Below are 23,262 nucleotides of genomic sequence, written 5' to 3'. Positions count from 1 at the left end.
CAGTATAGGCGCAGAATTGAAAACGCGATTCAGTGGCGCGTTTCATTGAGAAACGCATTTTCTGCTGCGAAATTTAGCAAAAATTTAACTTTTGAATAATTATAAATGATACCCCAATTTTCCAAAATGCATCATAGATCATTTGTTTGCTAAAATAATCAATGCATGCACATGTAAAATGATCAAAACATGCATTTTAACCCCTTGTAACGAATCAAAAACAACAATTACTCAAATCGATGGGTTGAGTTCCTTGATCAAACTTCGCCTTTTTCACCTCATTTGGTCACTTTTGCTTTCATTTCCAATACCTATAAATGAAAAATAACGAAATAACTCAAACACATACTTTAAACATAAAATCACACAAAAATAATATAAATAGCCAAAACATTGGGTTGTCTCCCAATAAGCGCTTTTATTTATAGTCGTTGGCTCGACTATTTAACCTCATTTTTCAAGGAGGTTTGGTTAAAGAATAATCCACCATTTTAGGTCGTGGTAGATCATTAAAAGGTGACTTTATAGCAAAAGTCACATGTTCTAATGATGTTAGAGATGGAAGTGGCTTACCTCTTCCAAGTGTTTCATAAATATTATCTTGAAAATGTACCACTTGAGAACTTATCAAAGGAACGTCCGCTTGACCTTCTTGGGTGATAATACCTTTAAAACCTAAACTTTCAATACATTCCTCAAGAGGGGTGAAAAATGAGTCATTAAAACTCACCTCTTGAGGTTCAAGGTTAGTCCCCAAGATATTATCATGTGAAATGGATATTTGCTCATTAAAACACAATTGAAATTCATCATTTTCATCAAAATTCAATCCATTTTCACATATAACATTCCCACCATTCATGCTAGGATCATTTTGAAAATTATTAGAAGAAATAATTTCACACAATACATGTAATTGATCTTGTATTCTACCAAAGTGAGAAGTCAATTAATCTATCATTTTCTCAATCCTATCAAAACGGTCGGAAGTCACATTAGCTAATTTTTCTATAGCTAACTCCCAAGATGGCTTAGAATCATTAGCTACTCTTTCTATTGCCAATTCCCAAGATGGTTTTGATTCATATTGGACACATTCAGGTTGGTAATTATAAAAATATGAAAAATCACTATAAGTACCATGATTATCCCAACCATAAGCACAAAAATTGCTCCAATTAGCACTATGTTGATCAAAACAAGGATTGTAATGCTCTAATTCATCATAGTAATCCACATTTTGTGCTTGTATACATGTATTAGTTGCATGATAACCTCCACACAAGTCACAAATCACATGATAAGAATTAAAAGCATTAAAATTCCTTCCTTGTTTAATTTCATGGATAATTGTGTCCATTTGAACTTGTAACATAATTACATCAAATTTTGCCTTTAAGCACTTCAAACTATCTTCAAAAGATATACCTTCAGTAATTTCTTGGTTACCTCTGTTGAAGGAGTTTTGCACTTGGTAACCATCCATTGCCGATCTTCCACTTCTCAAGCTATTTTCTCCAAATTCACCTACCCTTCTCATCACCTAAAATTACTTTTAAACAATCTCAAAAGTAAGATTAGTTAAGAAAGATAGATTTCAAGACACAAACTAAAACAGAAAAAATACAAGTTGACTCAACAAAATACTAAAAATGACAATAAACACGTAAGATACAACAAAAACAACAAAAATAAGAAAAATTGTCTAAATTAAAAAAGTTGCTCTTCACACCGATATTGCCAAATCTTCCCTGGCAACGGCACCAAAAACTTGACGTGCGCGGGGTATACATATACAATTAAACTCATCCACAATCAAGTTTTATATTTATAATTTCAAAATACCCCACACGCGATTTATCGCAAGAATATGAATCGTGAGCGAGTATAGGGTATTAAGGGTCGATCCCACAGGGAAAATTGTAATTACCGGTGTTTTTCGAACTACTTTATTATCTAGACTACCATAAATATAAAATCAATGAAAATAACACTAGAAACCTCCTAGAGATATGAAATTCCTTACTACTCTTGCAAATAAGATTATCGGTTAAGTGAATGTTATTATCTTGGCTAGTTATAGCGTAATTTCCTAATGTATGTGAAACCTACTCTCGTAGTGAATCAACTATACTTGTAATTAAGCCATACCTACTCTCGTGGTTATGAATTAATTACAAATTCATTTCTTCTATGAAATTACATGAAACAAATCACTAAAACCACATAGGTGCACCTCTACTCTCGTGAGTGTACTCCCCAAGTTTATCACTTATTTGAACTAGTGTTAAATTTCAATTCTCATTGCAAACTTAACACCTTTAGATAATCACAATTAATGGCCAGTTAATTATGATTAGAAAATCAAAAGTGATAAATAACTTGTTCAAAATAATATCACCAAATAGCCAAATAAACATCACAAACAAAATATAGCAAGTTCAACCATAACTCTAGGTATAAACTTTAACTAAACATAATAAAAACACAAAGCCAACTTGTATTATAATTAAACATGAAATCCAATACAAAGGAGAAAGTAGTAAAAGAGATATCACCCTTGTCACATGAGATCAACCTCTCCATCTTTGCTCCTCCAATCTTCATCCAAATCTAACTACAAATACAAGATGAATAAACTACACTAACTGCTCTATGCTAATGAACTAAGAAAAACTAGTGAAGAGTACATTTTTGTGGAGTTTCTCTAGCCTTCCAAAGTTTTTCTGAATCTTGCAAGTCCATGGCTATATATAGATGAATGCAGTCAGGAAATGAGGCTTGAAACATCCCTTTTACAGCTGCTAATTGGTTGTCATACGTTCATCCATAGCTGTAAATTGTTGAAGGAGAAAACAGGTTGTACCAGCAGCTATTTCTGACCAGAATCTGGCTACTTCAACTGCTATTTTCTCTATGATGGCGGCTGAATTGGCTCTTGTACAAAACATAGAAGTTGTAGTCCTTTGAAATAGCTGTCAATTTCTTGAAGAATCATCCAATTTGAAGCTCTGTGGACCGAGATATGACCAAAATACTACTCACTAGTCAATTCTGTGTTTTCAGCTCTCAGCAGCAGATTTTGACCTCTGTATTTTGACATTTTGACTAGGAAAACAGCCGAATTGGACTTTGATGTCTCATACCAAATGTAGATCTATCTCTTAGCTTAAAAAATGGTTCAAGAATCATCTCAATCAAATATATGTAGCTCAAGATATAGCCAAAATACAAAAACGTGTCAAAACTGAACATCTTGCTCCCTTTTGACTTTAATTGCATTTCTTCTTTCACACTTCATATTCTATTTTTATCACTTTAATCCATCATCAATCATCCAATTATATTTTCAATGCACTCCATTTGATGATTGAATCCTTAAACCTGCAAAATATGAAGTTTATACCATAAAAATCCATAGAAATACAATTTTTACACTTAAACCACAAATGTGCATTTTCACTAGAAACTTAGTTAATTAGTTATAAAACTAAATAAAACATACAAAAACTAACCAATAAAACACAATAAAAACACGTAAAATATCTACTTGTCAATACTTAATACGGATGGTTGTGCTAAATGTAATCCAAGAGTGGGTAGAGGTGGTGGTGTTCTTCGGGATTCAACTGACTTACCACTGATTGCCTTCTCGGCCTACTTGGGAGAAACTACAAGTCTCCGTGCAGAGGCTCGAGCTCTTCTTATTGGCCTTCAAACGTGTATACATAAGGGCTTCAAGGACATATGTGTACAATTGGATTCATTGGTTTTAGTTGGGATCATTCAGCGTCGTACTCAGTGTCCATGGCAAATTCGAAGAGAAGTTAACCAAATTTGGAAGCTAGTAGAAGATTTTTCTAGATTTTCACACTGCTATCGGGAAGCTAATACAGTTGCTGATGTTTTGTCTAATGTGGGTATATCTCATCCACAGCAACAAATCAAGGTTTATGATACCTTTAGTATGTTCTCAAGACTGGCTCGTGGAACAATCTGTTTGGACAGATTAGGAATGCCTTCAATTCAAAAAATAAGGAATATGTAAGAGAAATATTAGTAAATGAAATGCCTTCAAATAGTTGTAGTGTTTTCTACTCACCTCCTCTCCCCAGCCGCAACCTAAGGGTAACAAGTAAATGGAATAAAACAGAAAAAGGGGCATATATCTAGATGGGCACCAAACTATTAATAACATCTTTTTTCACTACACTATTTTCATTTTTAGATCGCCCATTTCGGTTTGGGTAAATTACATTTTACCCCCCTGTGGTTTACCCTTTTTTTACATAATCCCCCTATGATTTCAAAAACTATACATAACCCCCTCATGGTTTGAATTAAAGTGTCAAAGTGACGGAAATAGTAACTCATAACAGAACTTCTAAAAATGTCGAAATTACCCTTATAAATTCATGATACATTAACCCCGTATGTTTTTTGTGACGGCCCCACTTCTTCCTAAGGCGAACCAAAGGGTATCCGCGGGACGCCTGTCTAACTCTCGCCAGGACTCAAGCAATTCCATTCAAGCTTATTACCGGACCACACGATACAAGTCAATAACTTAGATACAATAAATGCGGAAGCGTTCAAGCTTAATAATAGTCATCCGTTATCCAATCCGCACATCAGGTGTTCAACATACATCATGAATCCCAAATATACATCATGCTCCCAAAAGTTACATTTCAATTTCCCAAAATACAATCCAAAAACCAAGGCATAGCCATAAAGTAAAAGAAACCCTAAACAAAAGCACATCAGGAGGATTTTTTCAATACATCTCCGAGTTCAATCCTATTAAGGAAAACAAATCTACAGGGTGAGCAAAACGCTCGTGAGGCCAAGAACACACATGCAAGCACGTTGTTCAGGTAACAAGCCCAAATAACAGTTCAAGTGATAAATTACATGTAATTAATAATGCCAACAAAATGTAAACAGAAACAATTCAAGGATATGGTAGCTCTCAGGAGCTAAGTTCCACTTGCTTTACCAGTTCATTCGTATATCTTCCCGTGATGACTCTCCGTCAACCGGGTTGATATTTCCAAACCGTAGATCACCACTTACTTCTCATCCGTCCACCATACACCGCTTCGGGCCCGCACGACATTTATGAGGCGATACTTCACGAGTATGCCAAGCAAGATCTCTCAATAGATCAAGCTTATCATGTGAATCTCATGGCTCACCGAGGTTCCCGACCAAGCCCATGCCGGCTCGAATTCCAAAGTCGGCTTATGAGTTTGGGCGTCCCCCATGTATCATGTAAGTGTCGAGGAGATTCACTCCAACGACGTATGCAGCCATAGCATACCATGTCATGTATTCAAGCATTTGACAGGTTTAAGCATGTATTTCAGATCATGTAAACCAGGCAAATCATGTTAAGTATGAGTCATTTGTTTCAAATGAGAACGAGTGCGATAAAGTACACACTCGACTCCATTTTCAAAATCAAGTAGGCTAAGCATGTAATCAAATCCATAGAGTTCAAGTAGTCAAACACTTGACACTCACCGAGCAAATCAAGAAGAAATATTTTCTGGAAGTTCAAGTGTTCACAGTAGGATCCTCTTGAAGGTCCTCGTGTGCGCCTGAGCAAATAATAATATATTATCATTCATATATCCCAATTATCAAGGAAGATTGTACACTAGTACAATCTAAGAAAATTTCACGAAAACGAACCTCAATTACTCGTAAATTGCGGTTCAACTGGAGTTTCTTAAGTACAAGAGCATTCGAGTTTTCATTTTAGAAAATCAAGTATAAAACGTTCAGGTAATATCGAAGAAATAAGGAGTGCTTGAAACTCCCTTCCTTTGGAATTCGGAAAATTTTCAGTTTTGATATGATATTTTTGAAAAATCGTATCTCACATTCTACATACCAAAAATTGGAAAAATTGGTACCGTTGGAAACCTCTTTGAAAGTACTAAAAGTTCTTAGAAGACACTTTTCCATGAATCTAAGTGGAAGGTATTAAAAAATGAGCTTAAAGTTGCTGTTCCAGAATGTTCAGGATTGAGCTGGGGTTGGTTTTTTCGCTAACTTTGGAAATTCGGCAGAATTCACTCGTTGCAAACCAGCCCTTAAAATTTATAACTCAATTAGAGGTGCAAGTAAGGTTTAGGAAAGAACAAGCGGATTAAGAATCGGAGTTTCGAGCACCAAGATATGGTAGCTCAAAGTTGGGGAAAATTCAAGACTGTTGAACAATTTCCAGATTTGGGTTTCCGACTTTGGACCTTTAGTTAAGTGTTGAAAAGGACTTGGATTGGTGCCAAATTTTGCAGTATAGTACTCCTATATGAAGGGTATCTCTCTATCAAATTTCGTGGAAAAATACCTTCGGGAAGGTGGTTAACCAATCAACCAAAGTTTTGAAATTACTAAGGCAAAACTGCCTTTAGCTCCATTTCTCTCCGTTTCCAAATATTCGGCTAAGGAAAACCTCCAAACATGGTTCATTTGTGCAAGAAAAATATAAGGAACATACATGGTACATTTGGTAGGTGTTTAGCACCAAGAAATTCATTTAGTAAGACCACAACAAGTCTCACATCAAATCTGTCCAAATCCAAGGGTTTTCAAGAACAAGGCAGTCACCGTATTTTGATCATGACTCCCTCAATTTAACTCGGAATTGAGCATGGTTGATAGTGTTGGAAAATACATTCATAGGGCTATAATTTCACAAAAGAAATCATTTTAAGATTCAGCATGCAACTGGTTCGAAATTAAGCCTAAAGTTGCAGCATCACCAAATCGTTCCAGCAGAACAGAGAAACAGGGCAGCCTTCTTAAAACGATTGGTTTGGCTCACACACTTGGAACCAAAACGTACATTTTATACCGTTGGAAAGGTGTGGATGTCTAGTTTCAAATGCCACCGACCTCACGGAGGACAGAGTTACAGCCGAAACACTATCGCTGGACAGAACTACACGAAAACAGTTTTCCAACTTGACTAGTTTCACAAAGAAATTCATTTGCCCAACCAAATCTCAATATTTTCTAATGAAAATTTTTACACAACTAATACAACATATAAACATCATATTCAAGCCATTAGATCATCAAAAATTGGCCTTAAAATAACCGAACAAGGCAGCGGCAGATTCAGAACTTTTCACCCTATGCATTTCTTGAAGTTCCTACTACTAATACACCATTAATCCACCATTTTGAGCACTAAACCAACATTAAACTCATCATCAAGCATCACATCAGCCATCAAGACAAAGGTGGGAGTTCATAGAGCCCACCCATTTCATTTTCACACCATAAACAAGCTACCCACAAGAATATTTAAACTCATAAGTGTCAAACAACCTCCATAAACCAAGTTTAGAGTGTTGGATCATTACCTACTTTAGTTGATGAACAAGTCAGAAATTTCGGCCCCTCCTTGCTCCTAAGTGAGCCGTGAAAAGCTCCCCCTTTTTAGCTAGATATGAACTCCAAGTCTTAAGCTAAGTAGTGTTAAAATTTGAGAGGATTTGGTAGAGATTTGAGTAGGATTTTAGAGTGAAAGGTTGAAGAATTTCGGTTGTTTCTTTGCAGCTTGCTGGCCGGCCAAGAGAGCTAGGAAAAAGAGATGTTTGGTCTGACTTTTTGGCTTACAAAGGAAGCTTAAGGAGTAAGAGTTTATGTGCGAAAAGTCAACCGCAAAATAGTGCGCATACGCGCGCGTTTTGTATTCGAATCCTTTCGAGTTTATTTCGCTAGTGCACTAAACCTCTAAGGCACTTATGTTCATATAAATATTATTCAATCTTAATTGTCCCAAAATAATGGTCTAAAGTGCCTCAATTAATCGCGCGCGTGAAAACGCGTATTTCCAATTTAGGCGCGATAAAGTGAAACTTTCGAGAAATTCTTATAACGATCATACCACTAACTATCACTTGAGTACTTAAACCTAAAATTACCTATTTTAGGACCATTGTATAAGTCTTTAATATTCCAAGCCTATTGTACTCTCAATCGGGTAAATTTTCCAAGCACTATTCGCTGTTCTCACTAAACGCGCTCCCGAAATTTAATTTTTGAAACAAGTCACTTCAAAAATATAATGAAACTATATTTCCACGTAATTAGGTTCAATAGGTCTAGAAAATAATACTCGGAATAAATGAACAAGTAAATAATTAAATAAGTTCAAAATAGGGTTTTAATAGGAGTTTTACGAGTCCTCACATGAATCGAGTATTAACTCCTCAAATCTCCAATAAATTTGTATCCATGCGTCTTTTGGAAAACTATCCACTCGTGAGTAGTATATGTTCATTTAGAATTTATTCACGTTTAATTCTCGATTAACTTTTCTTAATCTGCTATTGTCCGTTCTTAATTTCCCCAGGATAATCATACTCTCGAATATAATATCACCTTGAAACACTCGTGTTCATTATTTCTCACCTAAACAATCCTCCGAAAATTGAAGTTGTTAACGGGACGTTTTAAAAGCATAATGAAGACATTATTCCATACGAATGGATTTAAAATAGTCGTAAAATTATTTGGGAAAAACAGGTGGATAAATACTTAATTAAACCATTAATATTCGATAAAAATAAGAAATTTTTCGGGTCCTCACATTTTTTATATTTTACCATGTAACCCCCCTATGGTTTAATACTTCACCATATAACCCCCTTATGGTTTTCAAAATATACACATAACCCCCCTTGGTTAATACATAATTTTCTATTTTAAATAAGGGTAATTTTGACATTTTAGGTGACGCCGTTATGAGTGACTATTTCCGTCACTTTGACACTTTAATCCAAACCATAAGGGGGTTATGTAAAAAAGAGGTAAATCACAGGGGGGTAAAATGTAATTTACCTTTTCGGTTTTATGCTAGTATGTGTTGGCAAAATATTGAATTATAGAGTCAGTTCTAACAGTTATATTACATCTTATGCCTCAGATTGTAATCTACTCAAATTGACAACAAACTAACATCTCCTACAACGCTTCTTTCTAGGTTTGATTTCTAACCAACTCTAAAGGTTTACTGGGCTCAGTACATAAGAACTAGACTAAAATGTTTATCTAGATTTAAGGCTCTATGACTACAGTTTTGTACATAAGAAATGGCACATGATTTTGAGTTTCCTACGACTAGTTATAAAAGTTCTATTTCAGCTATGATATGGAAAGATTCAAACAATTGTGGAATTGGTGGTGTTGGAACGTCATTAAATGGTCCAAACCTCTTGTGAAGGAAATGTTTTCAGATTGCTATCCTAAAGGATATAAAATGTACTAAAAGATTACGGTGTTACACAAAACTCCATTGTTAAATTCCAGGTTAGGCATTCTTGACTAACATTGCCATATCTTGAGATATAAAACTTATATGATCTTGATTCTTTTGTGATTCAGAAACTAGACTTAGACACCGTGTGGATTGAAGGAAAGGAATGGAAAGAAAAGGAAATGATACCAATGGAAAAGAAAGGAAAGCAGAGTAGAAGAAAGTAATTTTCATCTATTTTGTTTGGACTAAATACGGGAGGAAAGCACAATTGGTTACAATAGATAGTCATGCTTGTATGCACCTACCACAAGAAATGTCCCCATTCACTATTGATGTATATGAACAAAAACAAAAGACAGATATAATTGTATACTGTTTCTTGTATGCACATTTTTAGCCACAACTTATTGGACAACTATAGGTCTTGATCCCAACTCACGTAATCATGACCTGGATAAGATACTACTTTACTTTGTTTCACATATCTTAAATTCACTATTCAAAGAAGAACATTTAATTAATCTAATTTGGTCTTCAGACTTCCATGTAATTATGTTCACCTTTGAAAATTTCAAACCTATAGTATTAACTAGTTATCTCGATTGAAGGGAGCTCAAATCCCTTGTTAATGAAGGGTTACCATGAAAAATGGTGATGAATTAGATCTAATGAAGAACAAAAGATGCAATTCACTGCATGGTTGTGCATTTTTTTCTCTCTCTATTCAATGTACTAAATGGAGTTAATTTAATATGGAAGTAATAAAGATGTTACTCATGAATTGAATCGTGACTAACATGATAACTATAAAAAGAGTGTCTGGTAGTCTAAAAGTCTACAGAATTTAATGTATGTACAAAATACCAACAAAAGGCAAACAAAAAGCCGTGTAATTTGAACTGTCACCAATCTTAAAGTCTATATTTACTTCTTTTTCCTTCTTTCCTCAACTGTAAAAGGCTCATCGTTCTTGCTTTCCTCTGCAAGCCAAGTTCCAAAATGGAACAAAATTACAACTTTAATCCGTCCTTTATAAAGCTGTTGATGGAAGATGATTTCACGAGAGAAATTGTAAGTCCCATATCAATTGCGACTGTATGCATTTTGCATTAATCTTCTTCAGTTATTGTCATGGTTCAGTTTTATATTTATTGTTTTTTTTCTTCACATTTTTGTAGCGGATTCCCTACGCTTTTGTGAGGAATTTCAAGGAAAAGCTTTCCTCAAGATGCACAATCGAATCCGAGGCAAAGAACTCAGTTCGAAATTCATGGCCAGTAAGAATTTGAAAGAAAGGTCGCTACTATTATATTTGCAGACTTTTGTGGCCAAAATTTGTTAAAGCTCATCATTTGAAGCTTGGAGATTACCTGTTATTTCATCTGATAGATAAAACAACATTTAGAGTAAAGCCATATTGTGCCGATTGTTGCCCAAAAAAGTTTAATGTATACAAATCATCCAGTAGCTCCAGTGATGATGAATCTGATGATGGCTCTGATGAACGCTTTGATGACAGTGATGAAATTGAAATTTATGGAGATGATGGAATAGGGCCATCAAAAGTTCATCCTGCTAGAAAAAAAGGTTTACACTAAACATCAGATTGATCGTGATAATTTTCATTCTAATAAATTCAGGAAGTTGAGGAAATCAAGCAAGTCAGGTGAGATGGTTTAAGTAACTATAATATCTCTTGATCTGTAAGGTAGATTATGTTAGATAACTTCTCATTTTTCTTATGCAAATAATTGGAAAGGTGTTGGGAAGCAAGTTCTTGAAATTGAACGTAAAGAAGGAGAAGAAGTAGAACCAAACGAGATGGATGGTTATTTTGATTTAAATGTAGAGAATCCCTATTTTATTTTGAGACTGAAGCAGCATCATATGGGCAGATTGGTGAGTAAGCAACAAATTTTTTTTCCCCGTAGTGTCAAAATTGCATTTGCTCTTTCTTTTTTCCTTTTTCTGTTTTCTGTTTATTTTGTTTTGGCTTCTTCACAACTAGAAGGATTTATTAGCATGGAAAATAAATACCCACAAAGTTGAAGAAAGCTAGTGAAATCAAATCATATAGTACAGTATAAATATTGATTTATTTGTTCAGAACAGTAGTAGTTGATTTTGTACCACTTCCAGTTATCCATGCACACAACCGAGCGATTCGGCAGGCAAATTGCATAGGCATCAACTAGAAACAATAAGATAATAAAATGGAAGAAGAAATTAGCAGATGCCTTTATGTAATGAAGTAGGGGAATAACGGGAGCAAAAGGAGTTAAATTCCTGTATTGTGATCAGAAGGAGAATATCCTTTCTGTTTTCCTTTTTCCCAAAAGTTTTCCTGCATTCTTTCTCCCCTTCTTCCTTTCCCCGCCAATTCCTTTTCTGTAAGCAATTTGAAGTTGGTCAATGAAATTTGAGTTGTTCTTTGGATTTCATTCAGCTTGAGTATAATTTGTGTTCCTATCAATTGAATACATATCGAATACCTTCCTCTCTAAATACCATTTCAGGTTCTGTATCACAACAGTGGTATCAGAGCTAGGCTGCGAGCCATAGGGATGACAAAAAACCAAGATGAAACTCTGAGAAGAGAGGTCGTGGAATTAGGGAGTGTGGTCAGAACCTTTACCAACAAAAGTGAGGGAGTGGAACAAGCAATTAGGACAATGGAGTTCAGACAAGATGCTACTGAAAAACTACTAAAAGGATTGGACCAGAAGTATGAGGGCATGATGAAATGATGGCTCAGTTGATGGCCAAGATCAGTGACCGAGGGAAGGAACCAGAAGGAAGTAGCAGCTCAAAGAGGGAAGATCGATCAAATGATTCCAGGATGGAGCCACAAAAGGAAGCAGCTAGTAAGAGAGAGGCCAGAGTCCATGGTAGACTGCAAAAAATGGATCTGCCAATTTTTGATGGGGATAATCCAAGGGAGTGGATCAGGAAAGCTAACAAGTACTTCAAATTACATGAGACAGAAGAGGACATGAGAGCTGAGGTTGCTGAACTCTATTTCAGAGACAGAGCAGACATCTGGTTCCATGGAGTTTTTCATGGAAGGGAGGCTATTCCTTGGCCAGAGTTATCTACTGCTCTATGCATCAGATTTGGAGAAGGAAGTCCAGAAGAGGCCATTGAAGAATTCAACAAGCTGGTGCAGACTGGATCCGTGGCTGAATACCTGGAGAAATTTGAGATGCTCAAAGCTCTGGTAATGCCATCTTTGCCTCACTTGTCTGATTCATATTATAAGGCATGTTTTATGAGTGGACTGAAAGAAGAGATAGCCAATATGGTAAAAATCTCTAAACCTGAAACCTTAGCTGTTGCTATTGAAATAGCAAAACTCCAAGAAAAGAACCTCAAGGCAATCCAAAAAATGCAGAAACCTATCAATACCAGTTTCAATAGCCAAAGAATCCACAGCAAAACTACACCCCACCCCAAATGGAACCAAAACTACCCCAAACACACCCACAAACTCCCTGATCAGACCGCTTCCAACCAGAACCTATTTAAAAAAATAACTCCCACAAAATACAATCACAGGAGGGAAAAGGGGCTATGTTATAGATGTGCAGAACCTTATACCTTGGGGCACGTTTGCAAACAAGCACATGCACATGTACTGTTGGCTGAAGAAACTGAGGACATAGAGGAGAATAGGGAACCAGAGGAGGAAGTTTTCTGTGACTGCATTAATGGAGGACTGGCAGGGGAACACATAGAAGTATCTATTCATGCCCTGGCTGGAGGAGTAAGGCACAAGACTATAAGGCTGAAGGGTCATGTTAAGGGAAGGCAAGTCACTGCACTGATTGACAGTGGCAGTACCCATTGCTTCCTGGATGAGCAGCTGGCAAAAGAACTAAAACTGTGTACACAGGGGCCAACCTTGATAGTCAATGTTGCTAATGGTGAAAGAGTGGATTCCAAAGGACTGGATAAGCCCTTGCAGTGGGAAATGCAGGGGCATCAGTTCCAGCATACCTTCAACACTCTAAGGTTGGGGGGCTGTGACATGATTCTGGAGGTGGATTGGTTGGCCAAACACAGTCCTATAGAGTTCGATTTCATGGAACTCAGTATGAAAATTCTCAAGGGGAAGCAAGAAATAATACTGATAGGAGAGGACATCAGCACCAAGTTGGAGATGCTCAAAGGAGGTAGGCTAGCAAAATGGCTAAGGAAGCAGGCATATGGGGTGGTAGCACAACTGGTGGCAGTAGGGAAGGAAGAAGGTCTAGGACAGATACCCATTGAAATCAGTCATGTGCTAGATCAATACAAAGATGTCTTTGAAGAGCCAAAAGGGATGCCTCCAACAAGGAGCCATGATCACCAGATTGTCCTCAAAGATGGGGCCAGGCCTTTCCAAGTGAGGCCATACAGGTGCCCCTACGTGTAGAAATCAGAAATTGAAAAATTAGTGAAAGAAATGCTAGAACTGGGCATCATACAGCCCAGCAGTAGCCCATTTGCTTCACCAGTGCTACTGGTTAAGAAAAAAGATGGGACATGGAGATTCTTTGTAGACTACAGGCAGTTGAATGAGCTAACAGTAAAAAACAAATTCCCCATGCCCCTGATTGAAGAGTTAATAGATGAACTGCATGGGGCCAAGTACTTCACTAAAATGGACTTGAGGGCAGGATACTTTCAAATCAGGGTCAAAGTGGAGGACATACCAAAGACAGCTTTCAGGACTCATCAAGGACTCTATGAGTTCAAGGTCATGCCATTTGGCTTGACCAATGCACCAGCAACCTTTCAGAGCCTGATGAATCAGGTCTTCCAGGAGCAGATGAGGAAACATGTGCTGGTGTTCTTTGATGATATTCTGGTCTACAGCCCCACACTGGAGACACATGTGAAGCATGTGACTGAGGTAATGAGTATTCTGAGGCAGCACCAGTTGTTTGCCAAAATGAGTAAATGTTCTTTTGCTCAGCTACAGGTGGAATACTTGGGTCACATAATATCAGCAGAAGGAGTGCAGGCTAATCCTGAGAAGATAGAATGCATGAAAAACTGGCCTAGACCAACTAACATCAAACAACTAAGGGGATTTCTGGGCCTGACAGGGTACTATAGGAGATTTGTCAAAGGGTATGGGGCCATAGCCAGGCCCTTGACAGACTTGCTCAAGAAGGACAACTTCCACTGGAGTGAGGACACAGAGCAGGCCTTCCAACAACTAAAGGGGGCCATGTGTAGCACCCCAGTCTTAGCAGCACCTGACTTCACCCAGCCATTCATTATTGAGACTGATGCATGCTACACTGGTATAGGGGCTGTGCTAATGCGGAATAGAAGACCTATTTCCTACCTCAGTCAAGCTCTGGGGCAGAAAAACATGGGGTTATCAATCTACGAGAAGGAATTACTGGCCTTAGTGACGACTGTGACCAAATGGAGCCACTACCTAGAAGGACACCATTTCATCATACATACCGACCATCAAAGTCTAAAGTATCTCCTGGAGCAGAGGATCACTACCCCACTCCAACAGAAATGGCTCACTAAGTTGTTGGGATTGAGCTATGAAATCCATTACAAAAAAGGTAGGGATAATCTGGCTGCTGATGCACTATCTAGACAGGGCAGGGAAGAAATAGGGGAGTGCATAGCCATCTCATGTGCAGTGCCAACTTGGGTACAGGAGGTGATAGAGAGTTACAAGGGGGATGAATGGACTCAGAAGACTATAGCTCTGGTGCTACTGACCCCCACACTAGCACTAGACTACTCATACCAGGATGGCATTCTCAGGTTCAAGAGGAGACTAGTAGTGGGAGGACAAGGTGATACCAGGAGGAAGTTAATTACTGCATTACATGATTCCCAAATTGGAGGACACTTAGGCATTCAAGCCAGCTACATGAGGGCCAAACAGCTATTTTATTGGCCAGGAATGTACCAGGAGATCAAGAAGGTGGTCTTGGAGTGTGATACCTGCAAAAAATGCAAGGATGAACATGTGGCTTACCCAGGATTGCTGCAGCCACTCCCTATTCCCCAGCACTCATGGAGCCATGTTACCATGGATTTCGTTGAAGGACTACCCCAATCAGAAGGAAGGAATACTATAATGGTGGTGGTGGATAGATTTACAAAATATGCACATTTTATCAGTTTATCCCATCCTTTTGATGCTCCAAAAGTGGCTAGACTCTTCATTGATTATGTCAGTAAACTACACGGTATTCCTTAAAGCATGCTTTCAGACAGAGACAGGATTTTTGTCAGTAAATTCTGGGAAGAATTATTCAGTATGTTGGGGGCCAAATTGGACTACAGCACAGCCTATCACCCTCAAACTGATGGCCAGACTGAGAGGGTGAACCAGGTACTTGAAATGTACCTCAGGTGCCTGACTCATATGGAACCTAAGAAGTGGAACCAGTGGTTATCTCTGGCAGAATGGTGGTACAACACTTCCCACCACACTGCCATCCAGATGACCCCTTTTGAGGCACTATATGGTTTTGCCCCTCCCCAACTGGCTCTGGGACCCTACTGCAATCCAGGGTAGCTGCAGTAGGAGAATACCTCAGGGAGAGGCAACAAATGGACAACATGCTGAAACAGAATTTGAAGCAGGCTCAGGAGAGGATGAAGAAGTATGCTGATGAGAAGAGGAGTGAACGGGAATTCAGTAAAGGAGATTGGGTATATCTACGGTTGCAACCTTACAGACAGAGTTCTGTGGCCCTGAGAGGGAACACCAAGCTATCAGCAAGGTACTTTGGTCCATACAGAATAGAGGAAAGGATCGGGAATGTAGCTTATAGGCTGAATCTGCCAAACTCTTCAAAGGTTCACCCTGTCTTCCATGTGTTGTTGCTCAAAAGAAAGGTGGGAGACAAGATCACCCCCACCCTCCAATTACCAGAAACAAATGAGAAGGACATTGGAGAGTGGAGCCTATTGCCATACTGGATAGAAGGATGGTAAAGAAGAAGAATGCGGCTGCCATTCAGTGGCTAGTCCACTGGTGGGGTACGGATCCTGTAGAAGCTACATGGGAAGATGCTGAGGAGATTGAAAGACAATTCCCTACCTTCCAACCTTGAGAACAAGATTTGCTGTTGAGGGGGAGGTATTGTAATGAAGTAGGGGAATAACGGGAGCAAAAGGAGTTAAATTCCTGTATTGTGATCAGAAGGAGAATATCCTTTCTGTTTTCCTTTTTCCCAAAAGTTTTCCTGCATTCTTTCTCCCCTTCTTCCTTTCCCCGCCAATTCCTTTTCTGTAAGCAATTTGAAGTTGGTCAATGAATTTGAGTTGTTCTTTGGATTTCATTCAGCTTGAGTATAATTTGTGTTCCTATCAATTGAATACATATCAAATACCTTCCTCTTTAAATACCATTTTAGGTTCTGTATCACAACACTTTATCAAAAATACGCTTTCACTATTTATTTGTTAAGAATATTTGAAGGACGATTGAAGAACAAGAGGCAAACAAGAAAAGGAGAGTTGTATTTTTGCTAGTAGATTTCAGAAATAATTTGTAAAAGTAGATGTTTTCTTCAATTTAATTAATTTACTTGGTGATCTTATTTTCAAAATATTCCAAAAGCATTTTCTAGGGCAACAAAACTAGAGATAGAAAAAGATACAGTCCTTCGTGGTGAAGACCAAAGGGAGTGGCCGGTAAGGATCACTGAGAGGAGTGAAATTGGAAAAGGATGGACTGAATTTCGCAAAGCATACAAATTGGAGAAAGGAGAAATTTACCAGTTCACCTTACTTAAGCGTTTTGGAAATTTATTCCACATTCAAATCAAGAGGACTTCCGACAAGTTAAGATTTTTTTTTTCATTTCAAATTTGTGTTTCTTTAAATTAAGTTTTGTTAGAAAAATACAAGTTATTAGGCGAATATTTGTGCAAAATTAGATGAGTAATTTCAACATTCATTTTGTAGTACATACAAATTGACTTGAATGGTCTTACATTTCAGGATCTGCAAGGAAGAATGGGCATGAGCTGTTGAAGGGTGCTTCTTATTATGAAGGATGTTTCTATGCACTCATCTTCAAATTTCATGATCTTCAAAAATAGGGACATGGATTATTAAGGAAGTTCCTTAATGCACCAGCAGGGACGTCAATGAAGAAAGATTTGTCTATGTGCATAAATCAAAATATTTTAGAAACTAGCATAATTTCAATGGTATCTTTATATATTTCTTTTTTCCAGCAATGCCACCTTTTCATATTGGGGATTCGGTTTGGGCTTTTTACATCTAGCATACTATTAATATTCACTGAATTGGAAAATAAAATTTTGCTCATGTGATGCATTGGTAACACCCGCCCCCCCTCCTCCTCCTCCTCCTCCTTTGTGTTTTTAAGATCTACTTTCATTTTGCATGCTAAACTTTCATATCTATTCCACGTTGATCCTTCCATTGGAGGCCAAATTTTAGCCACCAACCTAATGGATTGTCCCTACCCCTTTTCATTCATGATTATTGCAATTGGAGAGAACAGTTGATTCAGTTCAGACACACAATAAATTAAGCATTTTATTTTTATTAAGCACATTGCTAGTTATATGTATTAGATTTGGTCTTTCACCCCTCCGATGTATGTCTTTATTTACCAAAGCCAGATACGAAGGAGTTGAACAGAAATTTCAATGATAGTGTGGAAATATCTGATTCCACCCTTTCTTGATGTACAAAATTGTACATCAAGAAACAGTGCTACTACACAATTGTACAAACCACTCTCCTTTGCATCCATAATCTTCCAATTCTTGATGTTAACCAGAAGAAAGATCCTTCCTTTGTAGGGTACTGTCCCTAATACCAGCAATAACACTACAAATCATCAAAGGTAACAAAGTAAAATGAATCCAAGTCATAATACTTACAAAAGCTCACCACATAGGTTAAGTTGTACTGTAACTTCTCGTACAAATCTTTGCTGTCGAGGGACAGGGAGAAACAAAAAACAAAATTTTAGTTCAAAATTCCAGAAAAAAATTTAAAAACAAGCAAATATAGAAAACGTGTTGACAAATAATACCAATTAGCTGCCACAATGCAGCTCCAACAACTAGAAGTCGAGCACCATATATTTGTCACCAAAAATGCTGCAAAATCACCCCAAGAAAGTAAAAAACTCGAGTTGCAGCTCCAACTCTCCCTTCCTCTCTCCATCTCCCTCTTACACAATTTAAACTCTAATATGCCCATTAAAATAGTCATGAAATCACAAAAACACAGAAACATAGCAGCTGTTAGAAGTCAAAAATTAAAAGAAAGGAAAAAGTACACTTTCAGACAAACATCAGACGTGAATTGTGCTATTCAAAATTCAGTAGATTTCGCTTAATAATATCTTTATTATATGAAGTACTAGGGGAATGAGTCAATATTCAACAGAGATTAGACATAAAACAACTAAGTTTTCCACACAACATGACCATTAAAAACTAGCATCCAACACAATAGTTTCTGGAATTAAAGTACAATAGTTTGCTAATCATTCTCTGAATCATGCACTCAGTGAACATGGAGTTCAACCTCGAATTCTTCCTAAGGAGCTTTTCCTCCTTAAGATGTAACAGCCTCCATTTCATTTCCACTTCCTTTCTCTTTGCACTGTCTATGAATCTTATTACCTCCTCCACCGGAAAAGGAGACTCAAAAGATTCTAATGCCCCGCAGAGATAGGGATACTTATCATGCACATCTTCTTCCTCTGCGTCTTCGTTTGTATCTTCATGACCATCCCCTTCATGGGCAGCATGCACTCCACCATCACCCCAAACTTGTTTGGAAAGCTCAAAAACTTTAGCCTCATGTTCAGAAATTTGGTTTTTTGTGGTAATCCTTTTTTTCTTGGACTTTTGTAACCCGTCTTCTGGCTCGTAATCAGGGCCATTTTGAGAAGTAGAATGCTTCTGTTTCGTGCCTTTCAGAGTACGTTGAGTTGTGATGACTGTAGCATCATCACCAGAGTGGTGTGGTTTTTTGAAGGCTAAAGATCCAAGGTTTTGGGATTCCATTTTTTGGACAGTTTTTTCAGGAGAGAAGTGTTGGGTTTTGAGAGAGCCAAACTCGGGGAGAATTTAATCATGAGTTAGAATGGAACCACAACCATGGGTTTGATGCCACATCCAACCCAAAACCTTAAAGCATTGACTCTATGGATCATTCCCACTTATATGTTTCTCATTCTACTCATCTCTTTCCGATGTGGGACATTGATTCACACTTGATATCCCAACAATCTCCCCCTCAATTGTGAATCTCTTTCCACATCGGACCTCTCTTCTAAGCCATCCACTCCATCAAGTCTACTTCAATCTGGAGTGTATGATTCTTGCTCAAGAGCCCACATGCCCTTGCCTCACTGCAGATCTGCATGATTTTTTTTCTCCGCTCTTATCCAAGCCACGTCTCACCACTCCCACTGGCTTTTTATCCTGGAGTCACTGTCCAGTCGAACCATCGGCTCTGATACCACTTGTTGGGTTTCGAGAGAGCCAAACTCGGGGAGAATTTAACTATGAGTTAGAATGGGAATCACAACCATGGGTTTGACGCCACATCCAACCCAAAACCTTAAGGCATTGGGTCTATGGATCATTTCCACTTATATGTTCCTCATTTACTCATCTCTTTCCGATGTGGGACATTGATTCACACTTGATATCCGAACAAGAAGAAGCCACTTTATACCAATGCATAGCATATTGCAAAGGTTTAAATAACAAAGAGAAAGAGAGGAATTCAATTATAGAGCAAAAAAAGAGAGAGAGAGAGAGAAAGAACATTCTATTTGTGAAATCAGTGTAATTTGTATTCAGGATAAATTAACTTGAAGTCAACTTAATTTCCTATTCTGGTTAGTTAATTTTGGCGATTAGTTTTAGGATATAAGCTCCACAAATATTAAACTCTAGCAATAAAGTATGCTAACAACTACCTAATTCATCTAGAAAATAACAAGAACTTCAATGATCATCAAGCTCCAGAAGCACTAGTTTTTTGCTTCTTTCCTTTCATTTCCAATAACAATAATAACAGGCAAAGAAATAGGAAAAAGAAAAAAGAAAAACAGAGCAATTAACAGTTGCATGAAAAGTTGAGAGCAATTAATCGGCCATTTTTATTTAGAAGACTCATCGTTGACAGTGCAGTAGCGGCACTTCCAAAACAGTAAATTTGGGAATGGTATCAGCGGATTCACATTTACTTGGGAAACAGGCATCAGCGGATTCACATTTCGAGTTGAGCTAATGTATACTAAAGCCATGGTTTTCTTTTTCTCTTTTTTTTTTGGCTCCTTTAAACTTGTGTTCCTTGTATATCCTTAAGATAACCTATTTGATTTAAAAGGTTAAGGATTGAAAGTGCAGTAAAAATCTGGACTTTGGACTAAGCTGCAATAGATTTACAAAGTTGAGGTACCAAATTTCTAATTTATATAATTTTTAAGCACTTCAAGAAGTAGTAATTGGAAGTTCGTAAATCTCATTGAGCACCTTCTGCCATTTTTGATAACCTCAAAACAAATCTGTCACGGAACTCAATTGATTCAAGAATATATGGATCAACAGAACAGAATTCAAGAAGAACAAAAACAGAATTGAGGGAGAAAAATGAAGGAAAATTACTGAGATAGAGAGGTTCAGTTGTTACAATAATCTCAACTTATACCAAATTGCTCTTAGCTTACACACTCCAAAGACTGCCTTCCTCCTTTACAAAAGCATACAGAGCTTGCTACCAAAGGGCTCTGCTGGCAGCTGACTTCAACCTTATGGGATGAACATGAACCAAAATTTTTAAATCAGATTGAATTAATTCATTAACAAAATTTCGAGATCCTTAAAGCACATATTTCCGCTACCACATTTGAAAAAATATGCCAGCCTTTTGATTCGGAAGGCTAATCGATAACACTCGTTTGAACGAGCAAACTAACTGATTGCAAAGGAAAGAAAAGTAACTGACTTCCTCTGTTGAAAGGAAAGAAACAATGATCAATGACAGCAATCAACTTGAAACAATTAGTACAGAAAAGCATTTGGACAACTAGAAAAGGAAAAAAATCCAATGGAAACAGGAAACATGAGAAAGATAACAAGAAATCGATTAACCTCATTATCGTAAATCTGTCACACTGACGAAATCTGCTGCCTCTGATAAATCTTAATGGATCATCAGAATGATTCCAATGGTTGTACATAGCACAAACAAGAAACGAAGAGATTTTTTGCCCGGTTCTCCTGCTCAACAAAACAGAAAACAAACTTCACATAGGAGTCCTCACTTCAAATTAGCTATTTCAATCTCCCAGATTATGAGTCTAGAAATGCAAAGTCCCAAATAATATTTACCTCAGTGACTTTGCATGGAAACTTAGATGACAGCAAAAGTTCCAATAAGAGTGACTTGATAACTGGTTGCAGCTGTTGATGAAATTCGACAACGAACACCCTTGCTTGGATAAAGAAAATCGAGCTCCACCACCTGTAAAAACATGCAAATGTTCATCCAAAAGAAAGATCAACTTAACAAACACAACAATGAGTTCCCACTAATAAATCTGATGCAGTAGAACAAATTTTTTTAGGGATTAGAGATGACAGTAATATGCAATTAAGTAGTACAGAGAAGAATTTTGAAACAGTAAACTTATAAGGAATTTTGACAACGTACGAATATCCCACATCGACGAATTGATTGAGCCATGCACCTTTATATGTCTAAGATTGGAGCACAGAGGCCACGACCTTACTTGAACAGGATCTGTTCTATAGGCTCGTACCTCTGTGTCCTTGAGTTCTAAGGAGACAGGAAACCAAGTCTGGTGGATGAAATACGACTGCTTGACCAGAGCGTGATTAACAACCCTTGCAGCCCGGTTGTCGGGTGGCAAGTGCAGTAGAGGATCGTTCCTAGTCCTTGCTTCAGCACGGGCTAGGGTGGTCTTGCAGTTGTCTGACAGACCTTCCCAGTTCCCACTCAATTTCTTTTTCTTCTTTTTTTTTCTTGCAGAATCTAGGGACTTTTCTGGAAGTATTCTGATAATTAATCATAGTTTATTGATAATGGTGAAACCATAATTTCCTTCTTGACCTAGACCCCAAAATTTCGACTACAATTTATATTTTTCTGTACAATATGCACACGGGATGGAATCCGCTTCTCACAATAGGATTTGATCGAATAAAAATGTAGGAGTCAAACTGAAAGCCAGCAATTGCAAATTCACTCCTGGCTAAGCTTTAGTCCTTAGTAGTAGTAGATGAAAAGTCACAAACAACCAAAAAAAAAAAGGGAGTGTTTGCATGCCCAAAAGCAAAGCAGTGAGTAGAAATTCGCTTCAAAAATGAAAACAAGAAACAAGGAGCAAAGAGTAAAAAGAGAAACAAACTCAATAGTGATAATTATATCAACTCCTCAAAATCCAAGAAATTTGACTACAAAAATGGTTTGATAGTATATTCGGCCTAAAACTTGACAGAGATTTCGTTATTAGAGCCCATAAAAAGACAATAACCTACAGGAATTTTGTTACAGCCTAATCTCTCTGTTTCTCAAAGAGAATACTTACCCACGACCCCTTGTGATTAGGATTCATCCCTTTTTCAAAATAGGAATGAGACCCTTTCTTAATCAAATTAGAAACAAATTCCTTATTCAACTCTTAGGACAAAATTAGCAAAATACTAAATTCAGAAAAATCCTGAGAATTGAGAAACATATAAATTACTGAAATACTCCTAAATACTGAAAATTCAGAAAACCAACTTTTAATCATAAAATAAGGATAAACATGAACAAAGAATCTTAGCATTATCCTTTACCCATTTTTAATGAATGCCTAATTGAAGCTTGACAAATTTTAGAAATCCTTGATCTGGACTACAAAAAAGAACAAATAGTACACAAAAAAGCCTTATCCTCTGAACCCTGGTCATACCTAATTGGCTTTATCATTGAAG

The 23,262-nt window shown here is 37.4% G+C and overlaps 1 protein-coding gene and 1 non-coding gene across 2 annotated transcripts; both read left to right on the top strand.

Moving 5' to 3' along the window:
* Positions 1-12,026: 12,026 nt before the first annotated feature.
* On the top strand, positions 12,027-13,694 carry LOC140011401 (uncharacterized). The gene has a single exon (XM_072060196.1). The coding sequence runs from the start codon at positions 12,027-12,029 to the stop codon at positions 13,692-13,694; it is 1,668 nt and encodes a 555-aa protein (XP_071916297.1).
* An 8,348-nt stretch (positions 13,695-22,042) lies between these two features.
* LOC113702551 (small nucleolar RNA U3) lies at positions 22,043-22,265 on the top strand. The gene has a single exon (XR_003451189.1). It is a non-coding gene; the product is annotated as a small nucleolar RNA U3 (small nucleolar RNA).
* Positions 22,266-23,262: the final 997 nt, after the last annotated feature.

The sequence above is a fragment of the Coffea arabica genome, chromosome 7e, assembly GCF_036785885.1.
Source record: "Coffea arabica cultivar ET-39 chromosome 7e, Coffea Arabica ET-39 HiFi, whole genome shotgun sequence".
NCBI classification, from domain to species: domain Eukaryota; kingdom Viridiplantae; phylum Streptophyta; class Magnoliopsida; order Gentianales; family Rubiaceae; genus Coffea; species Coffea arabica.
This window is presented reverse-complemented; position numbering and strand designations above follow the sequence as displayed.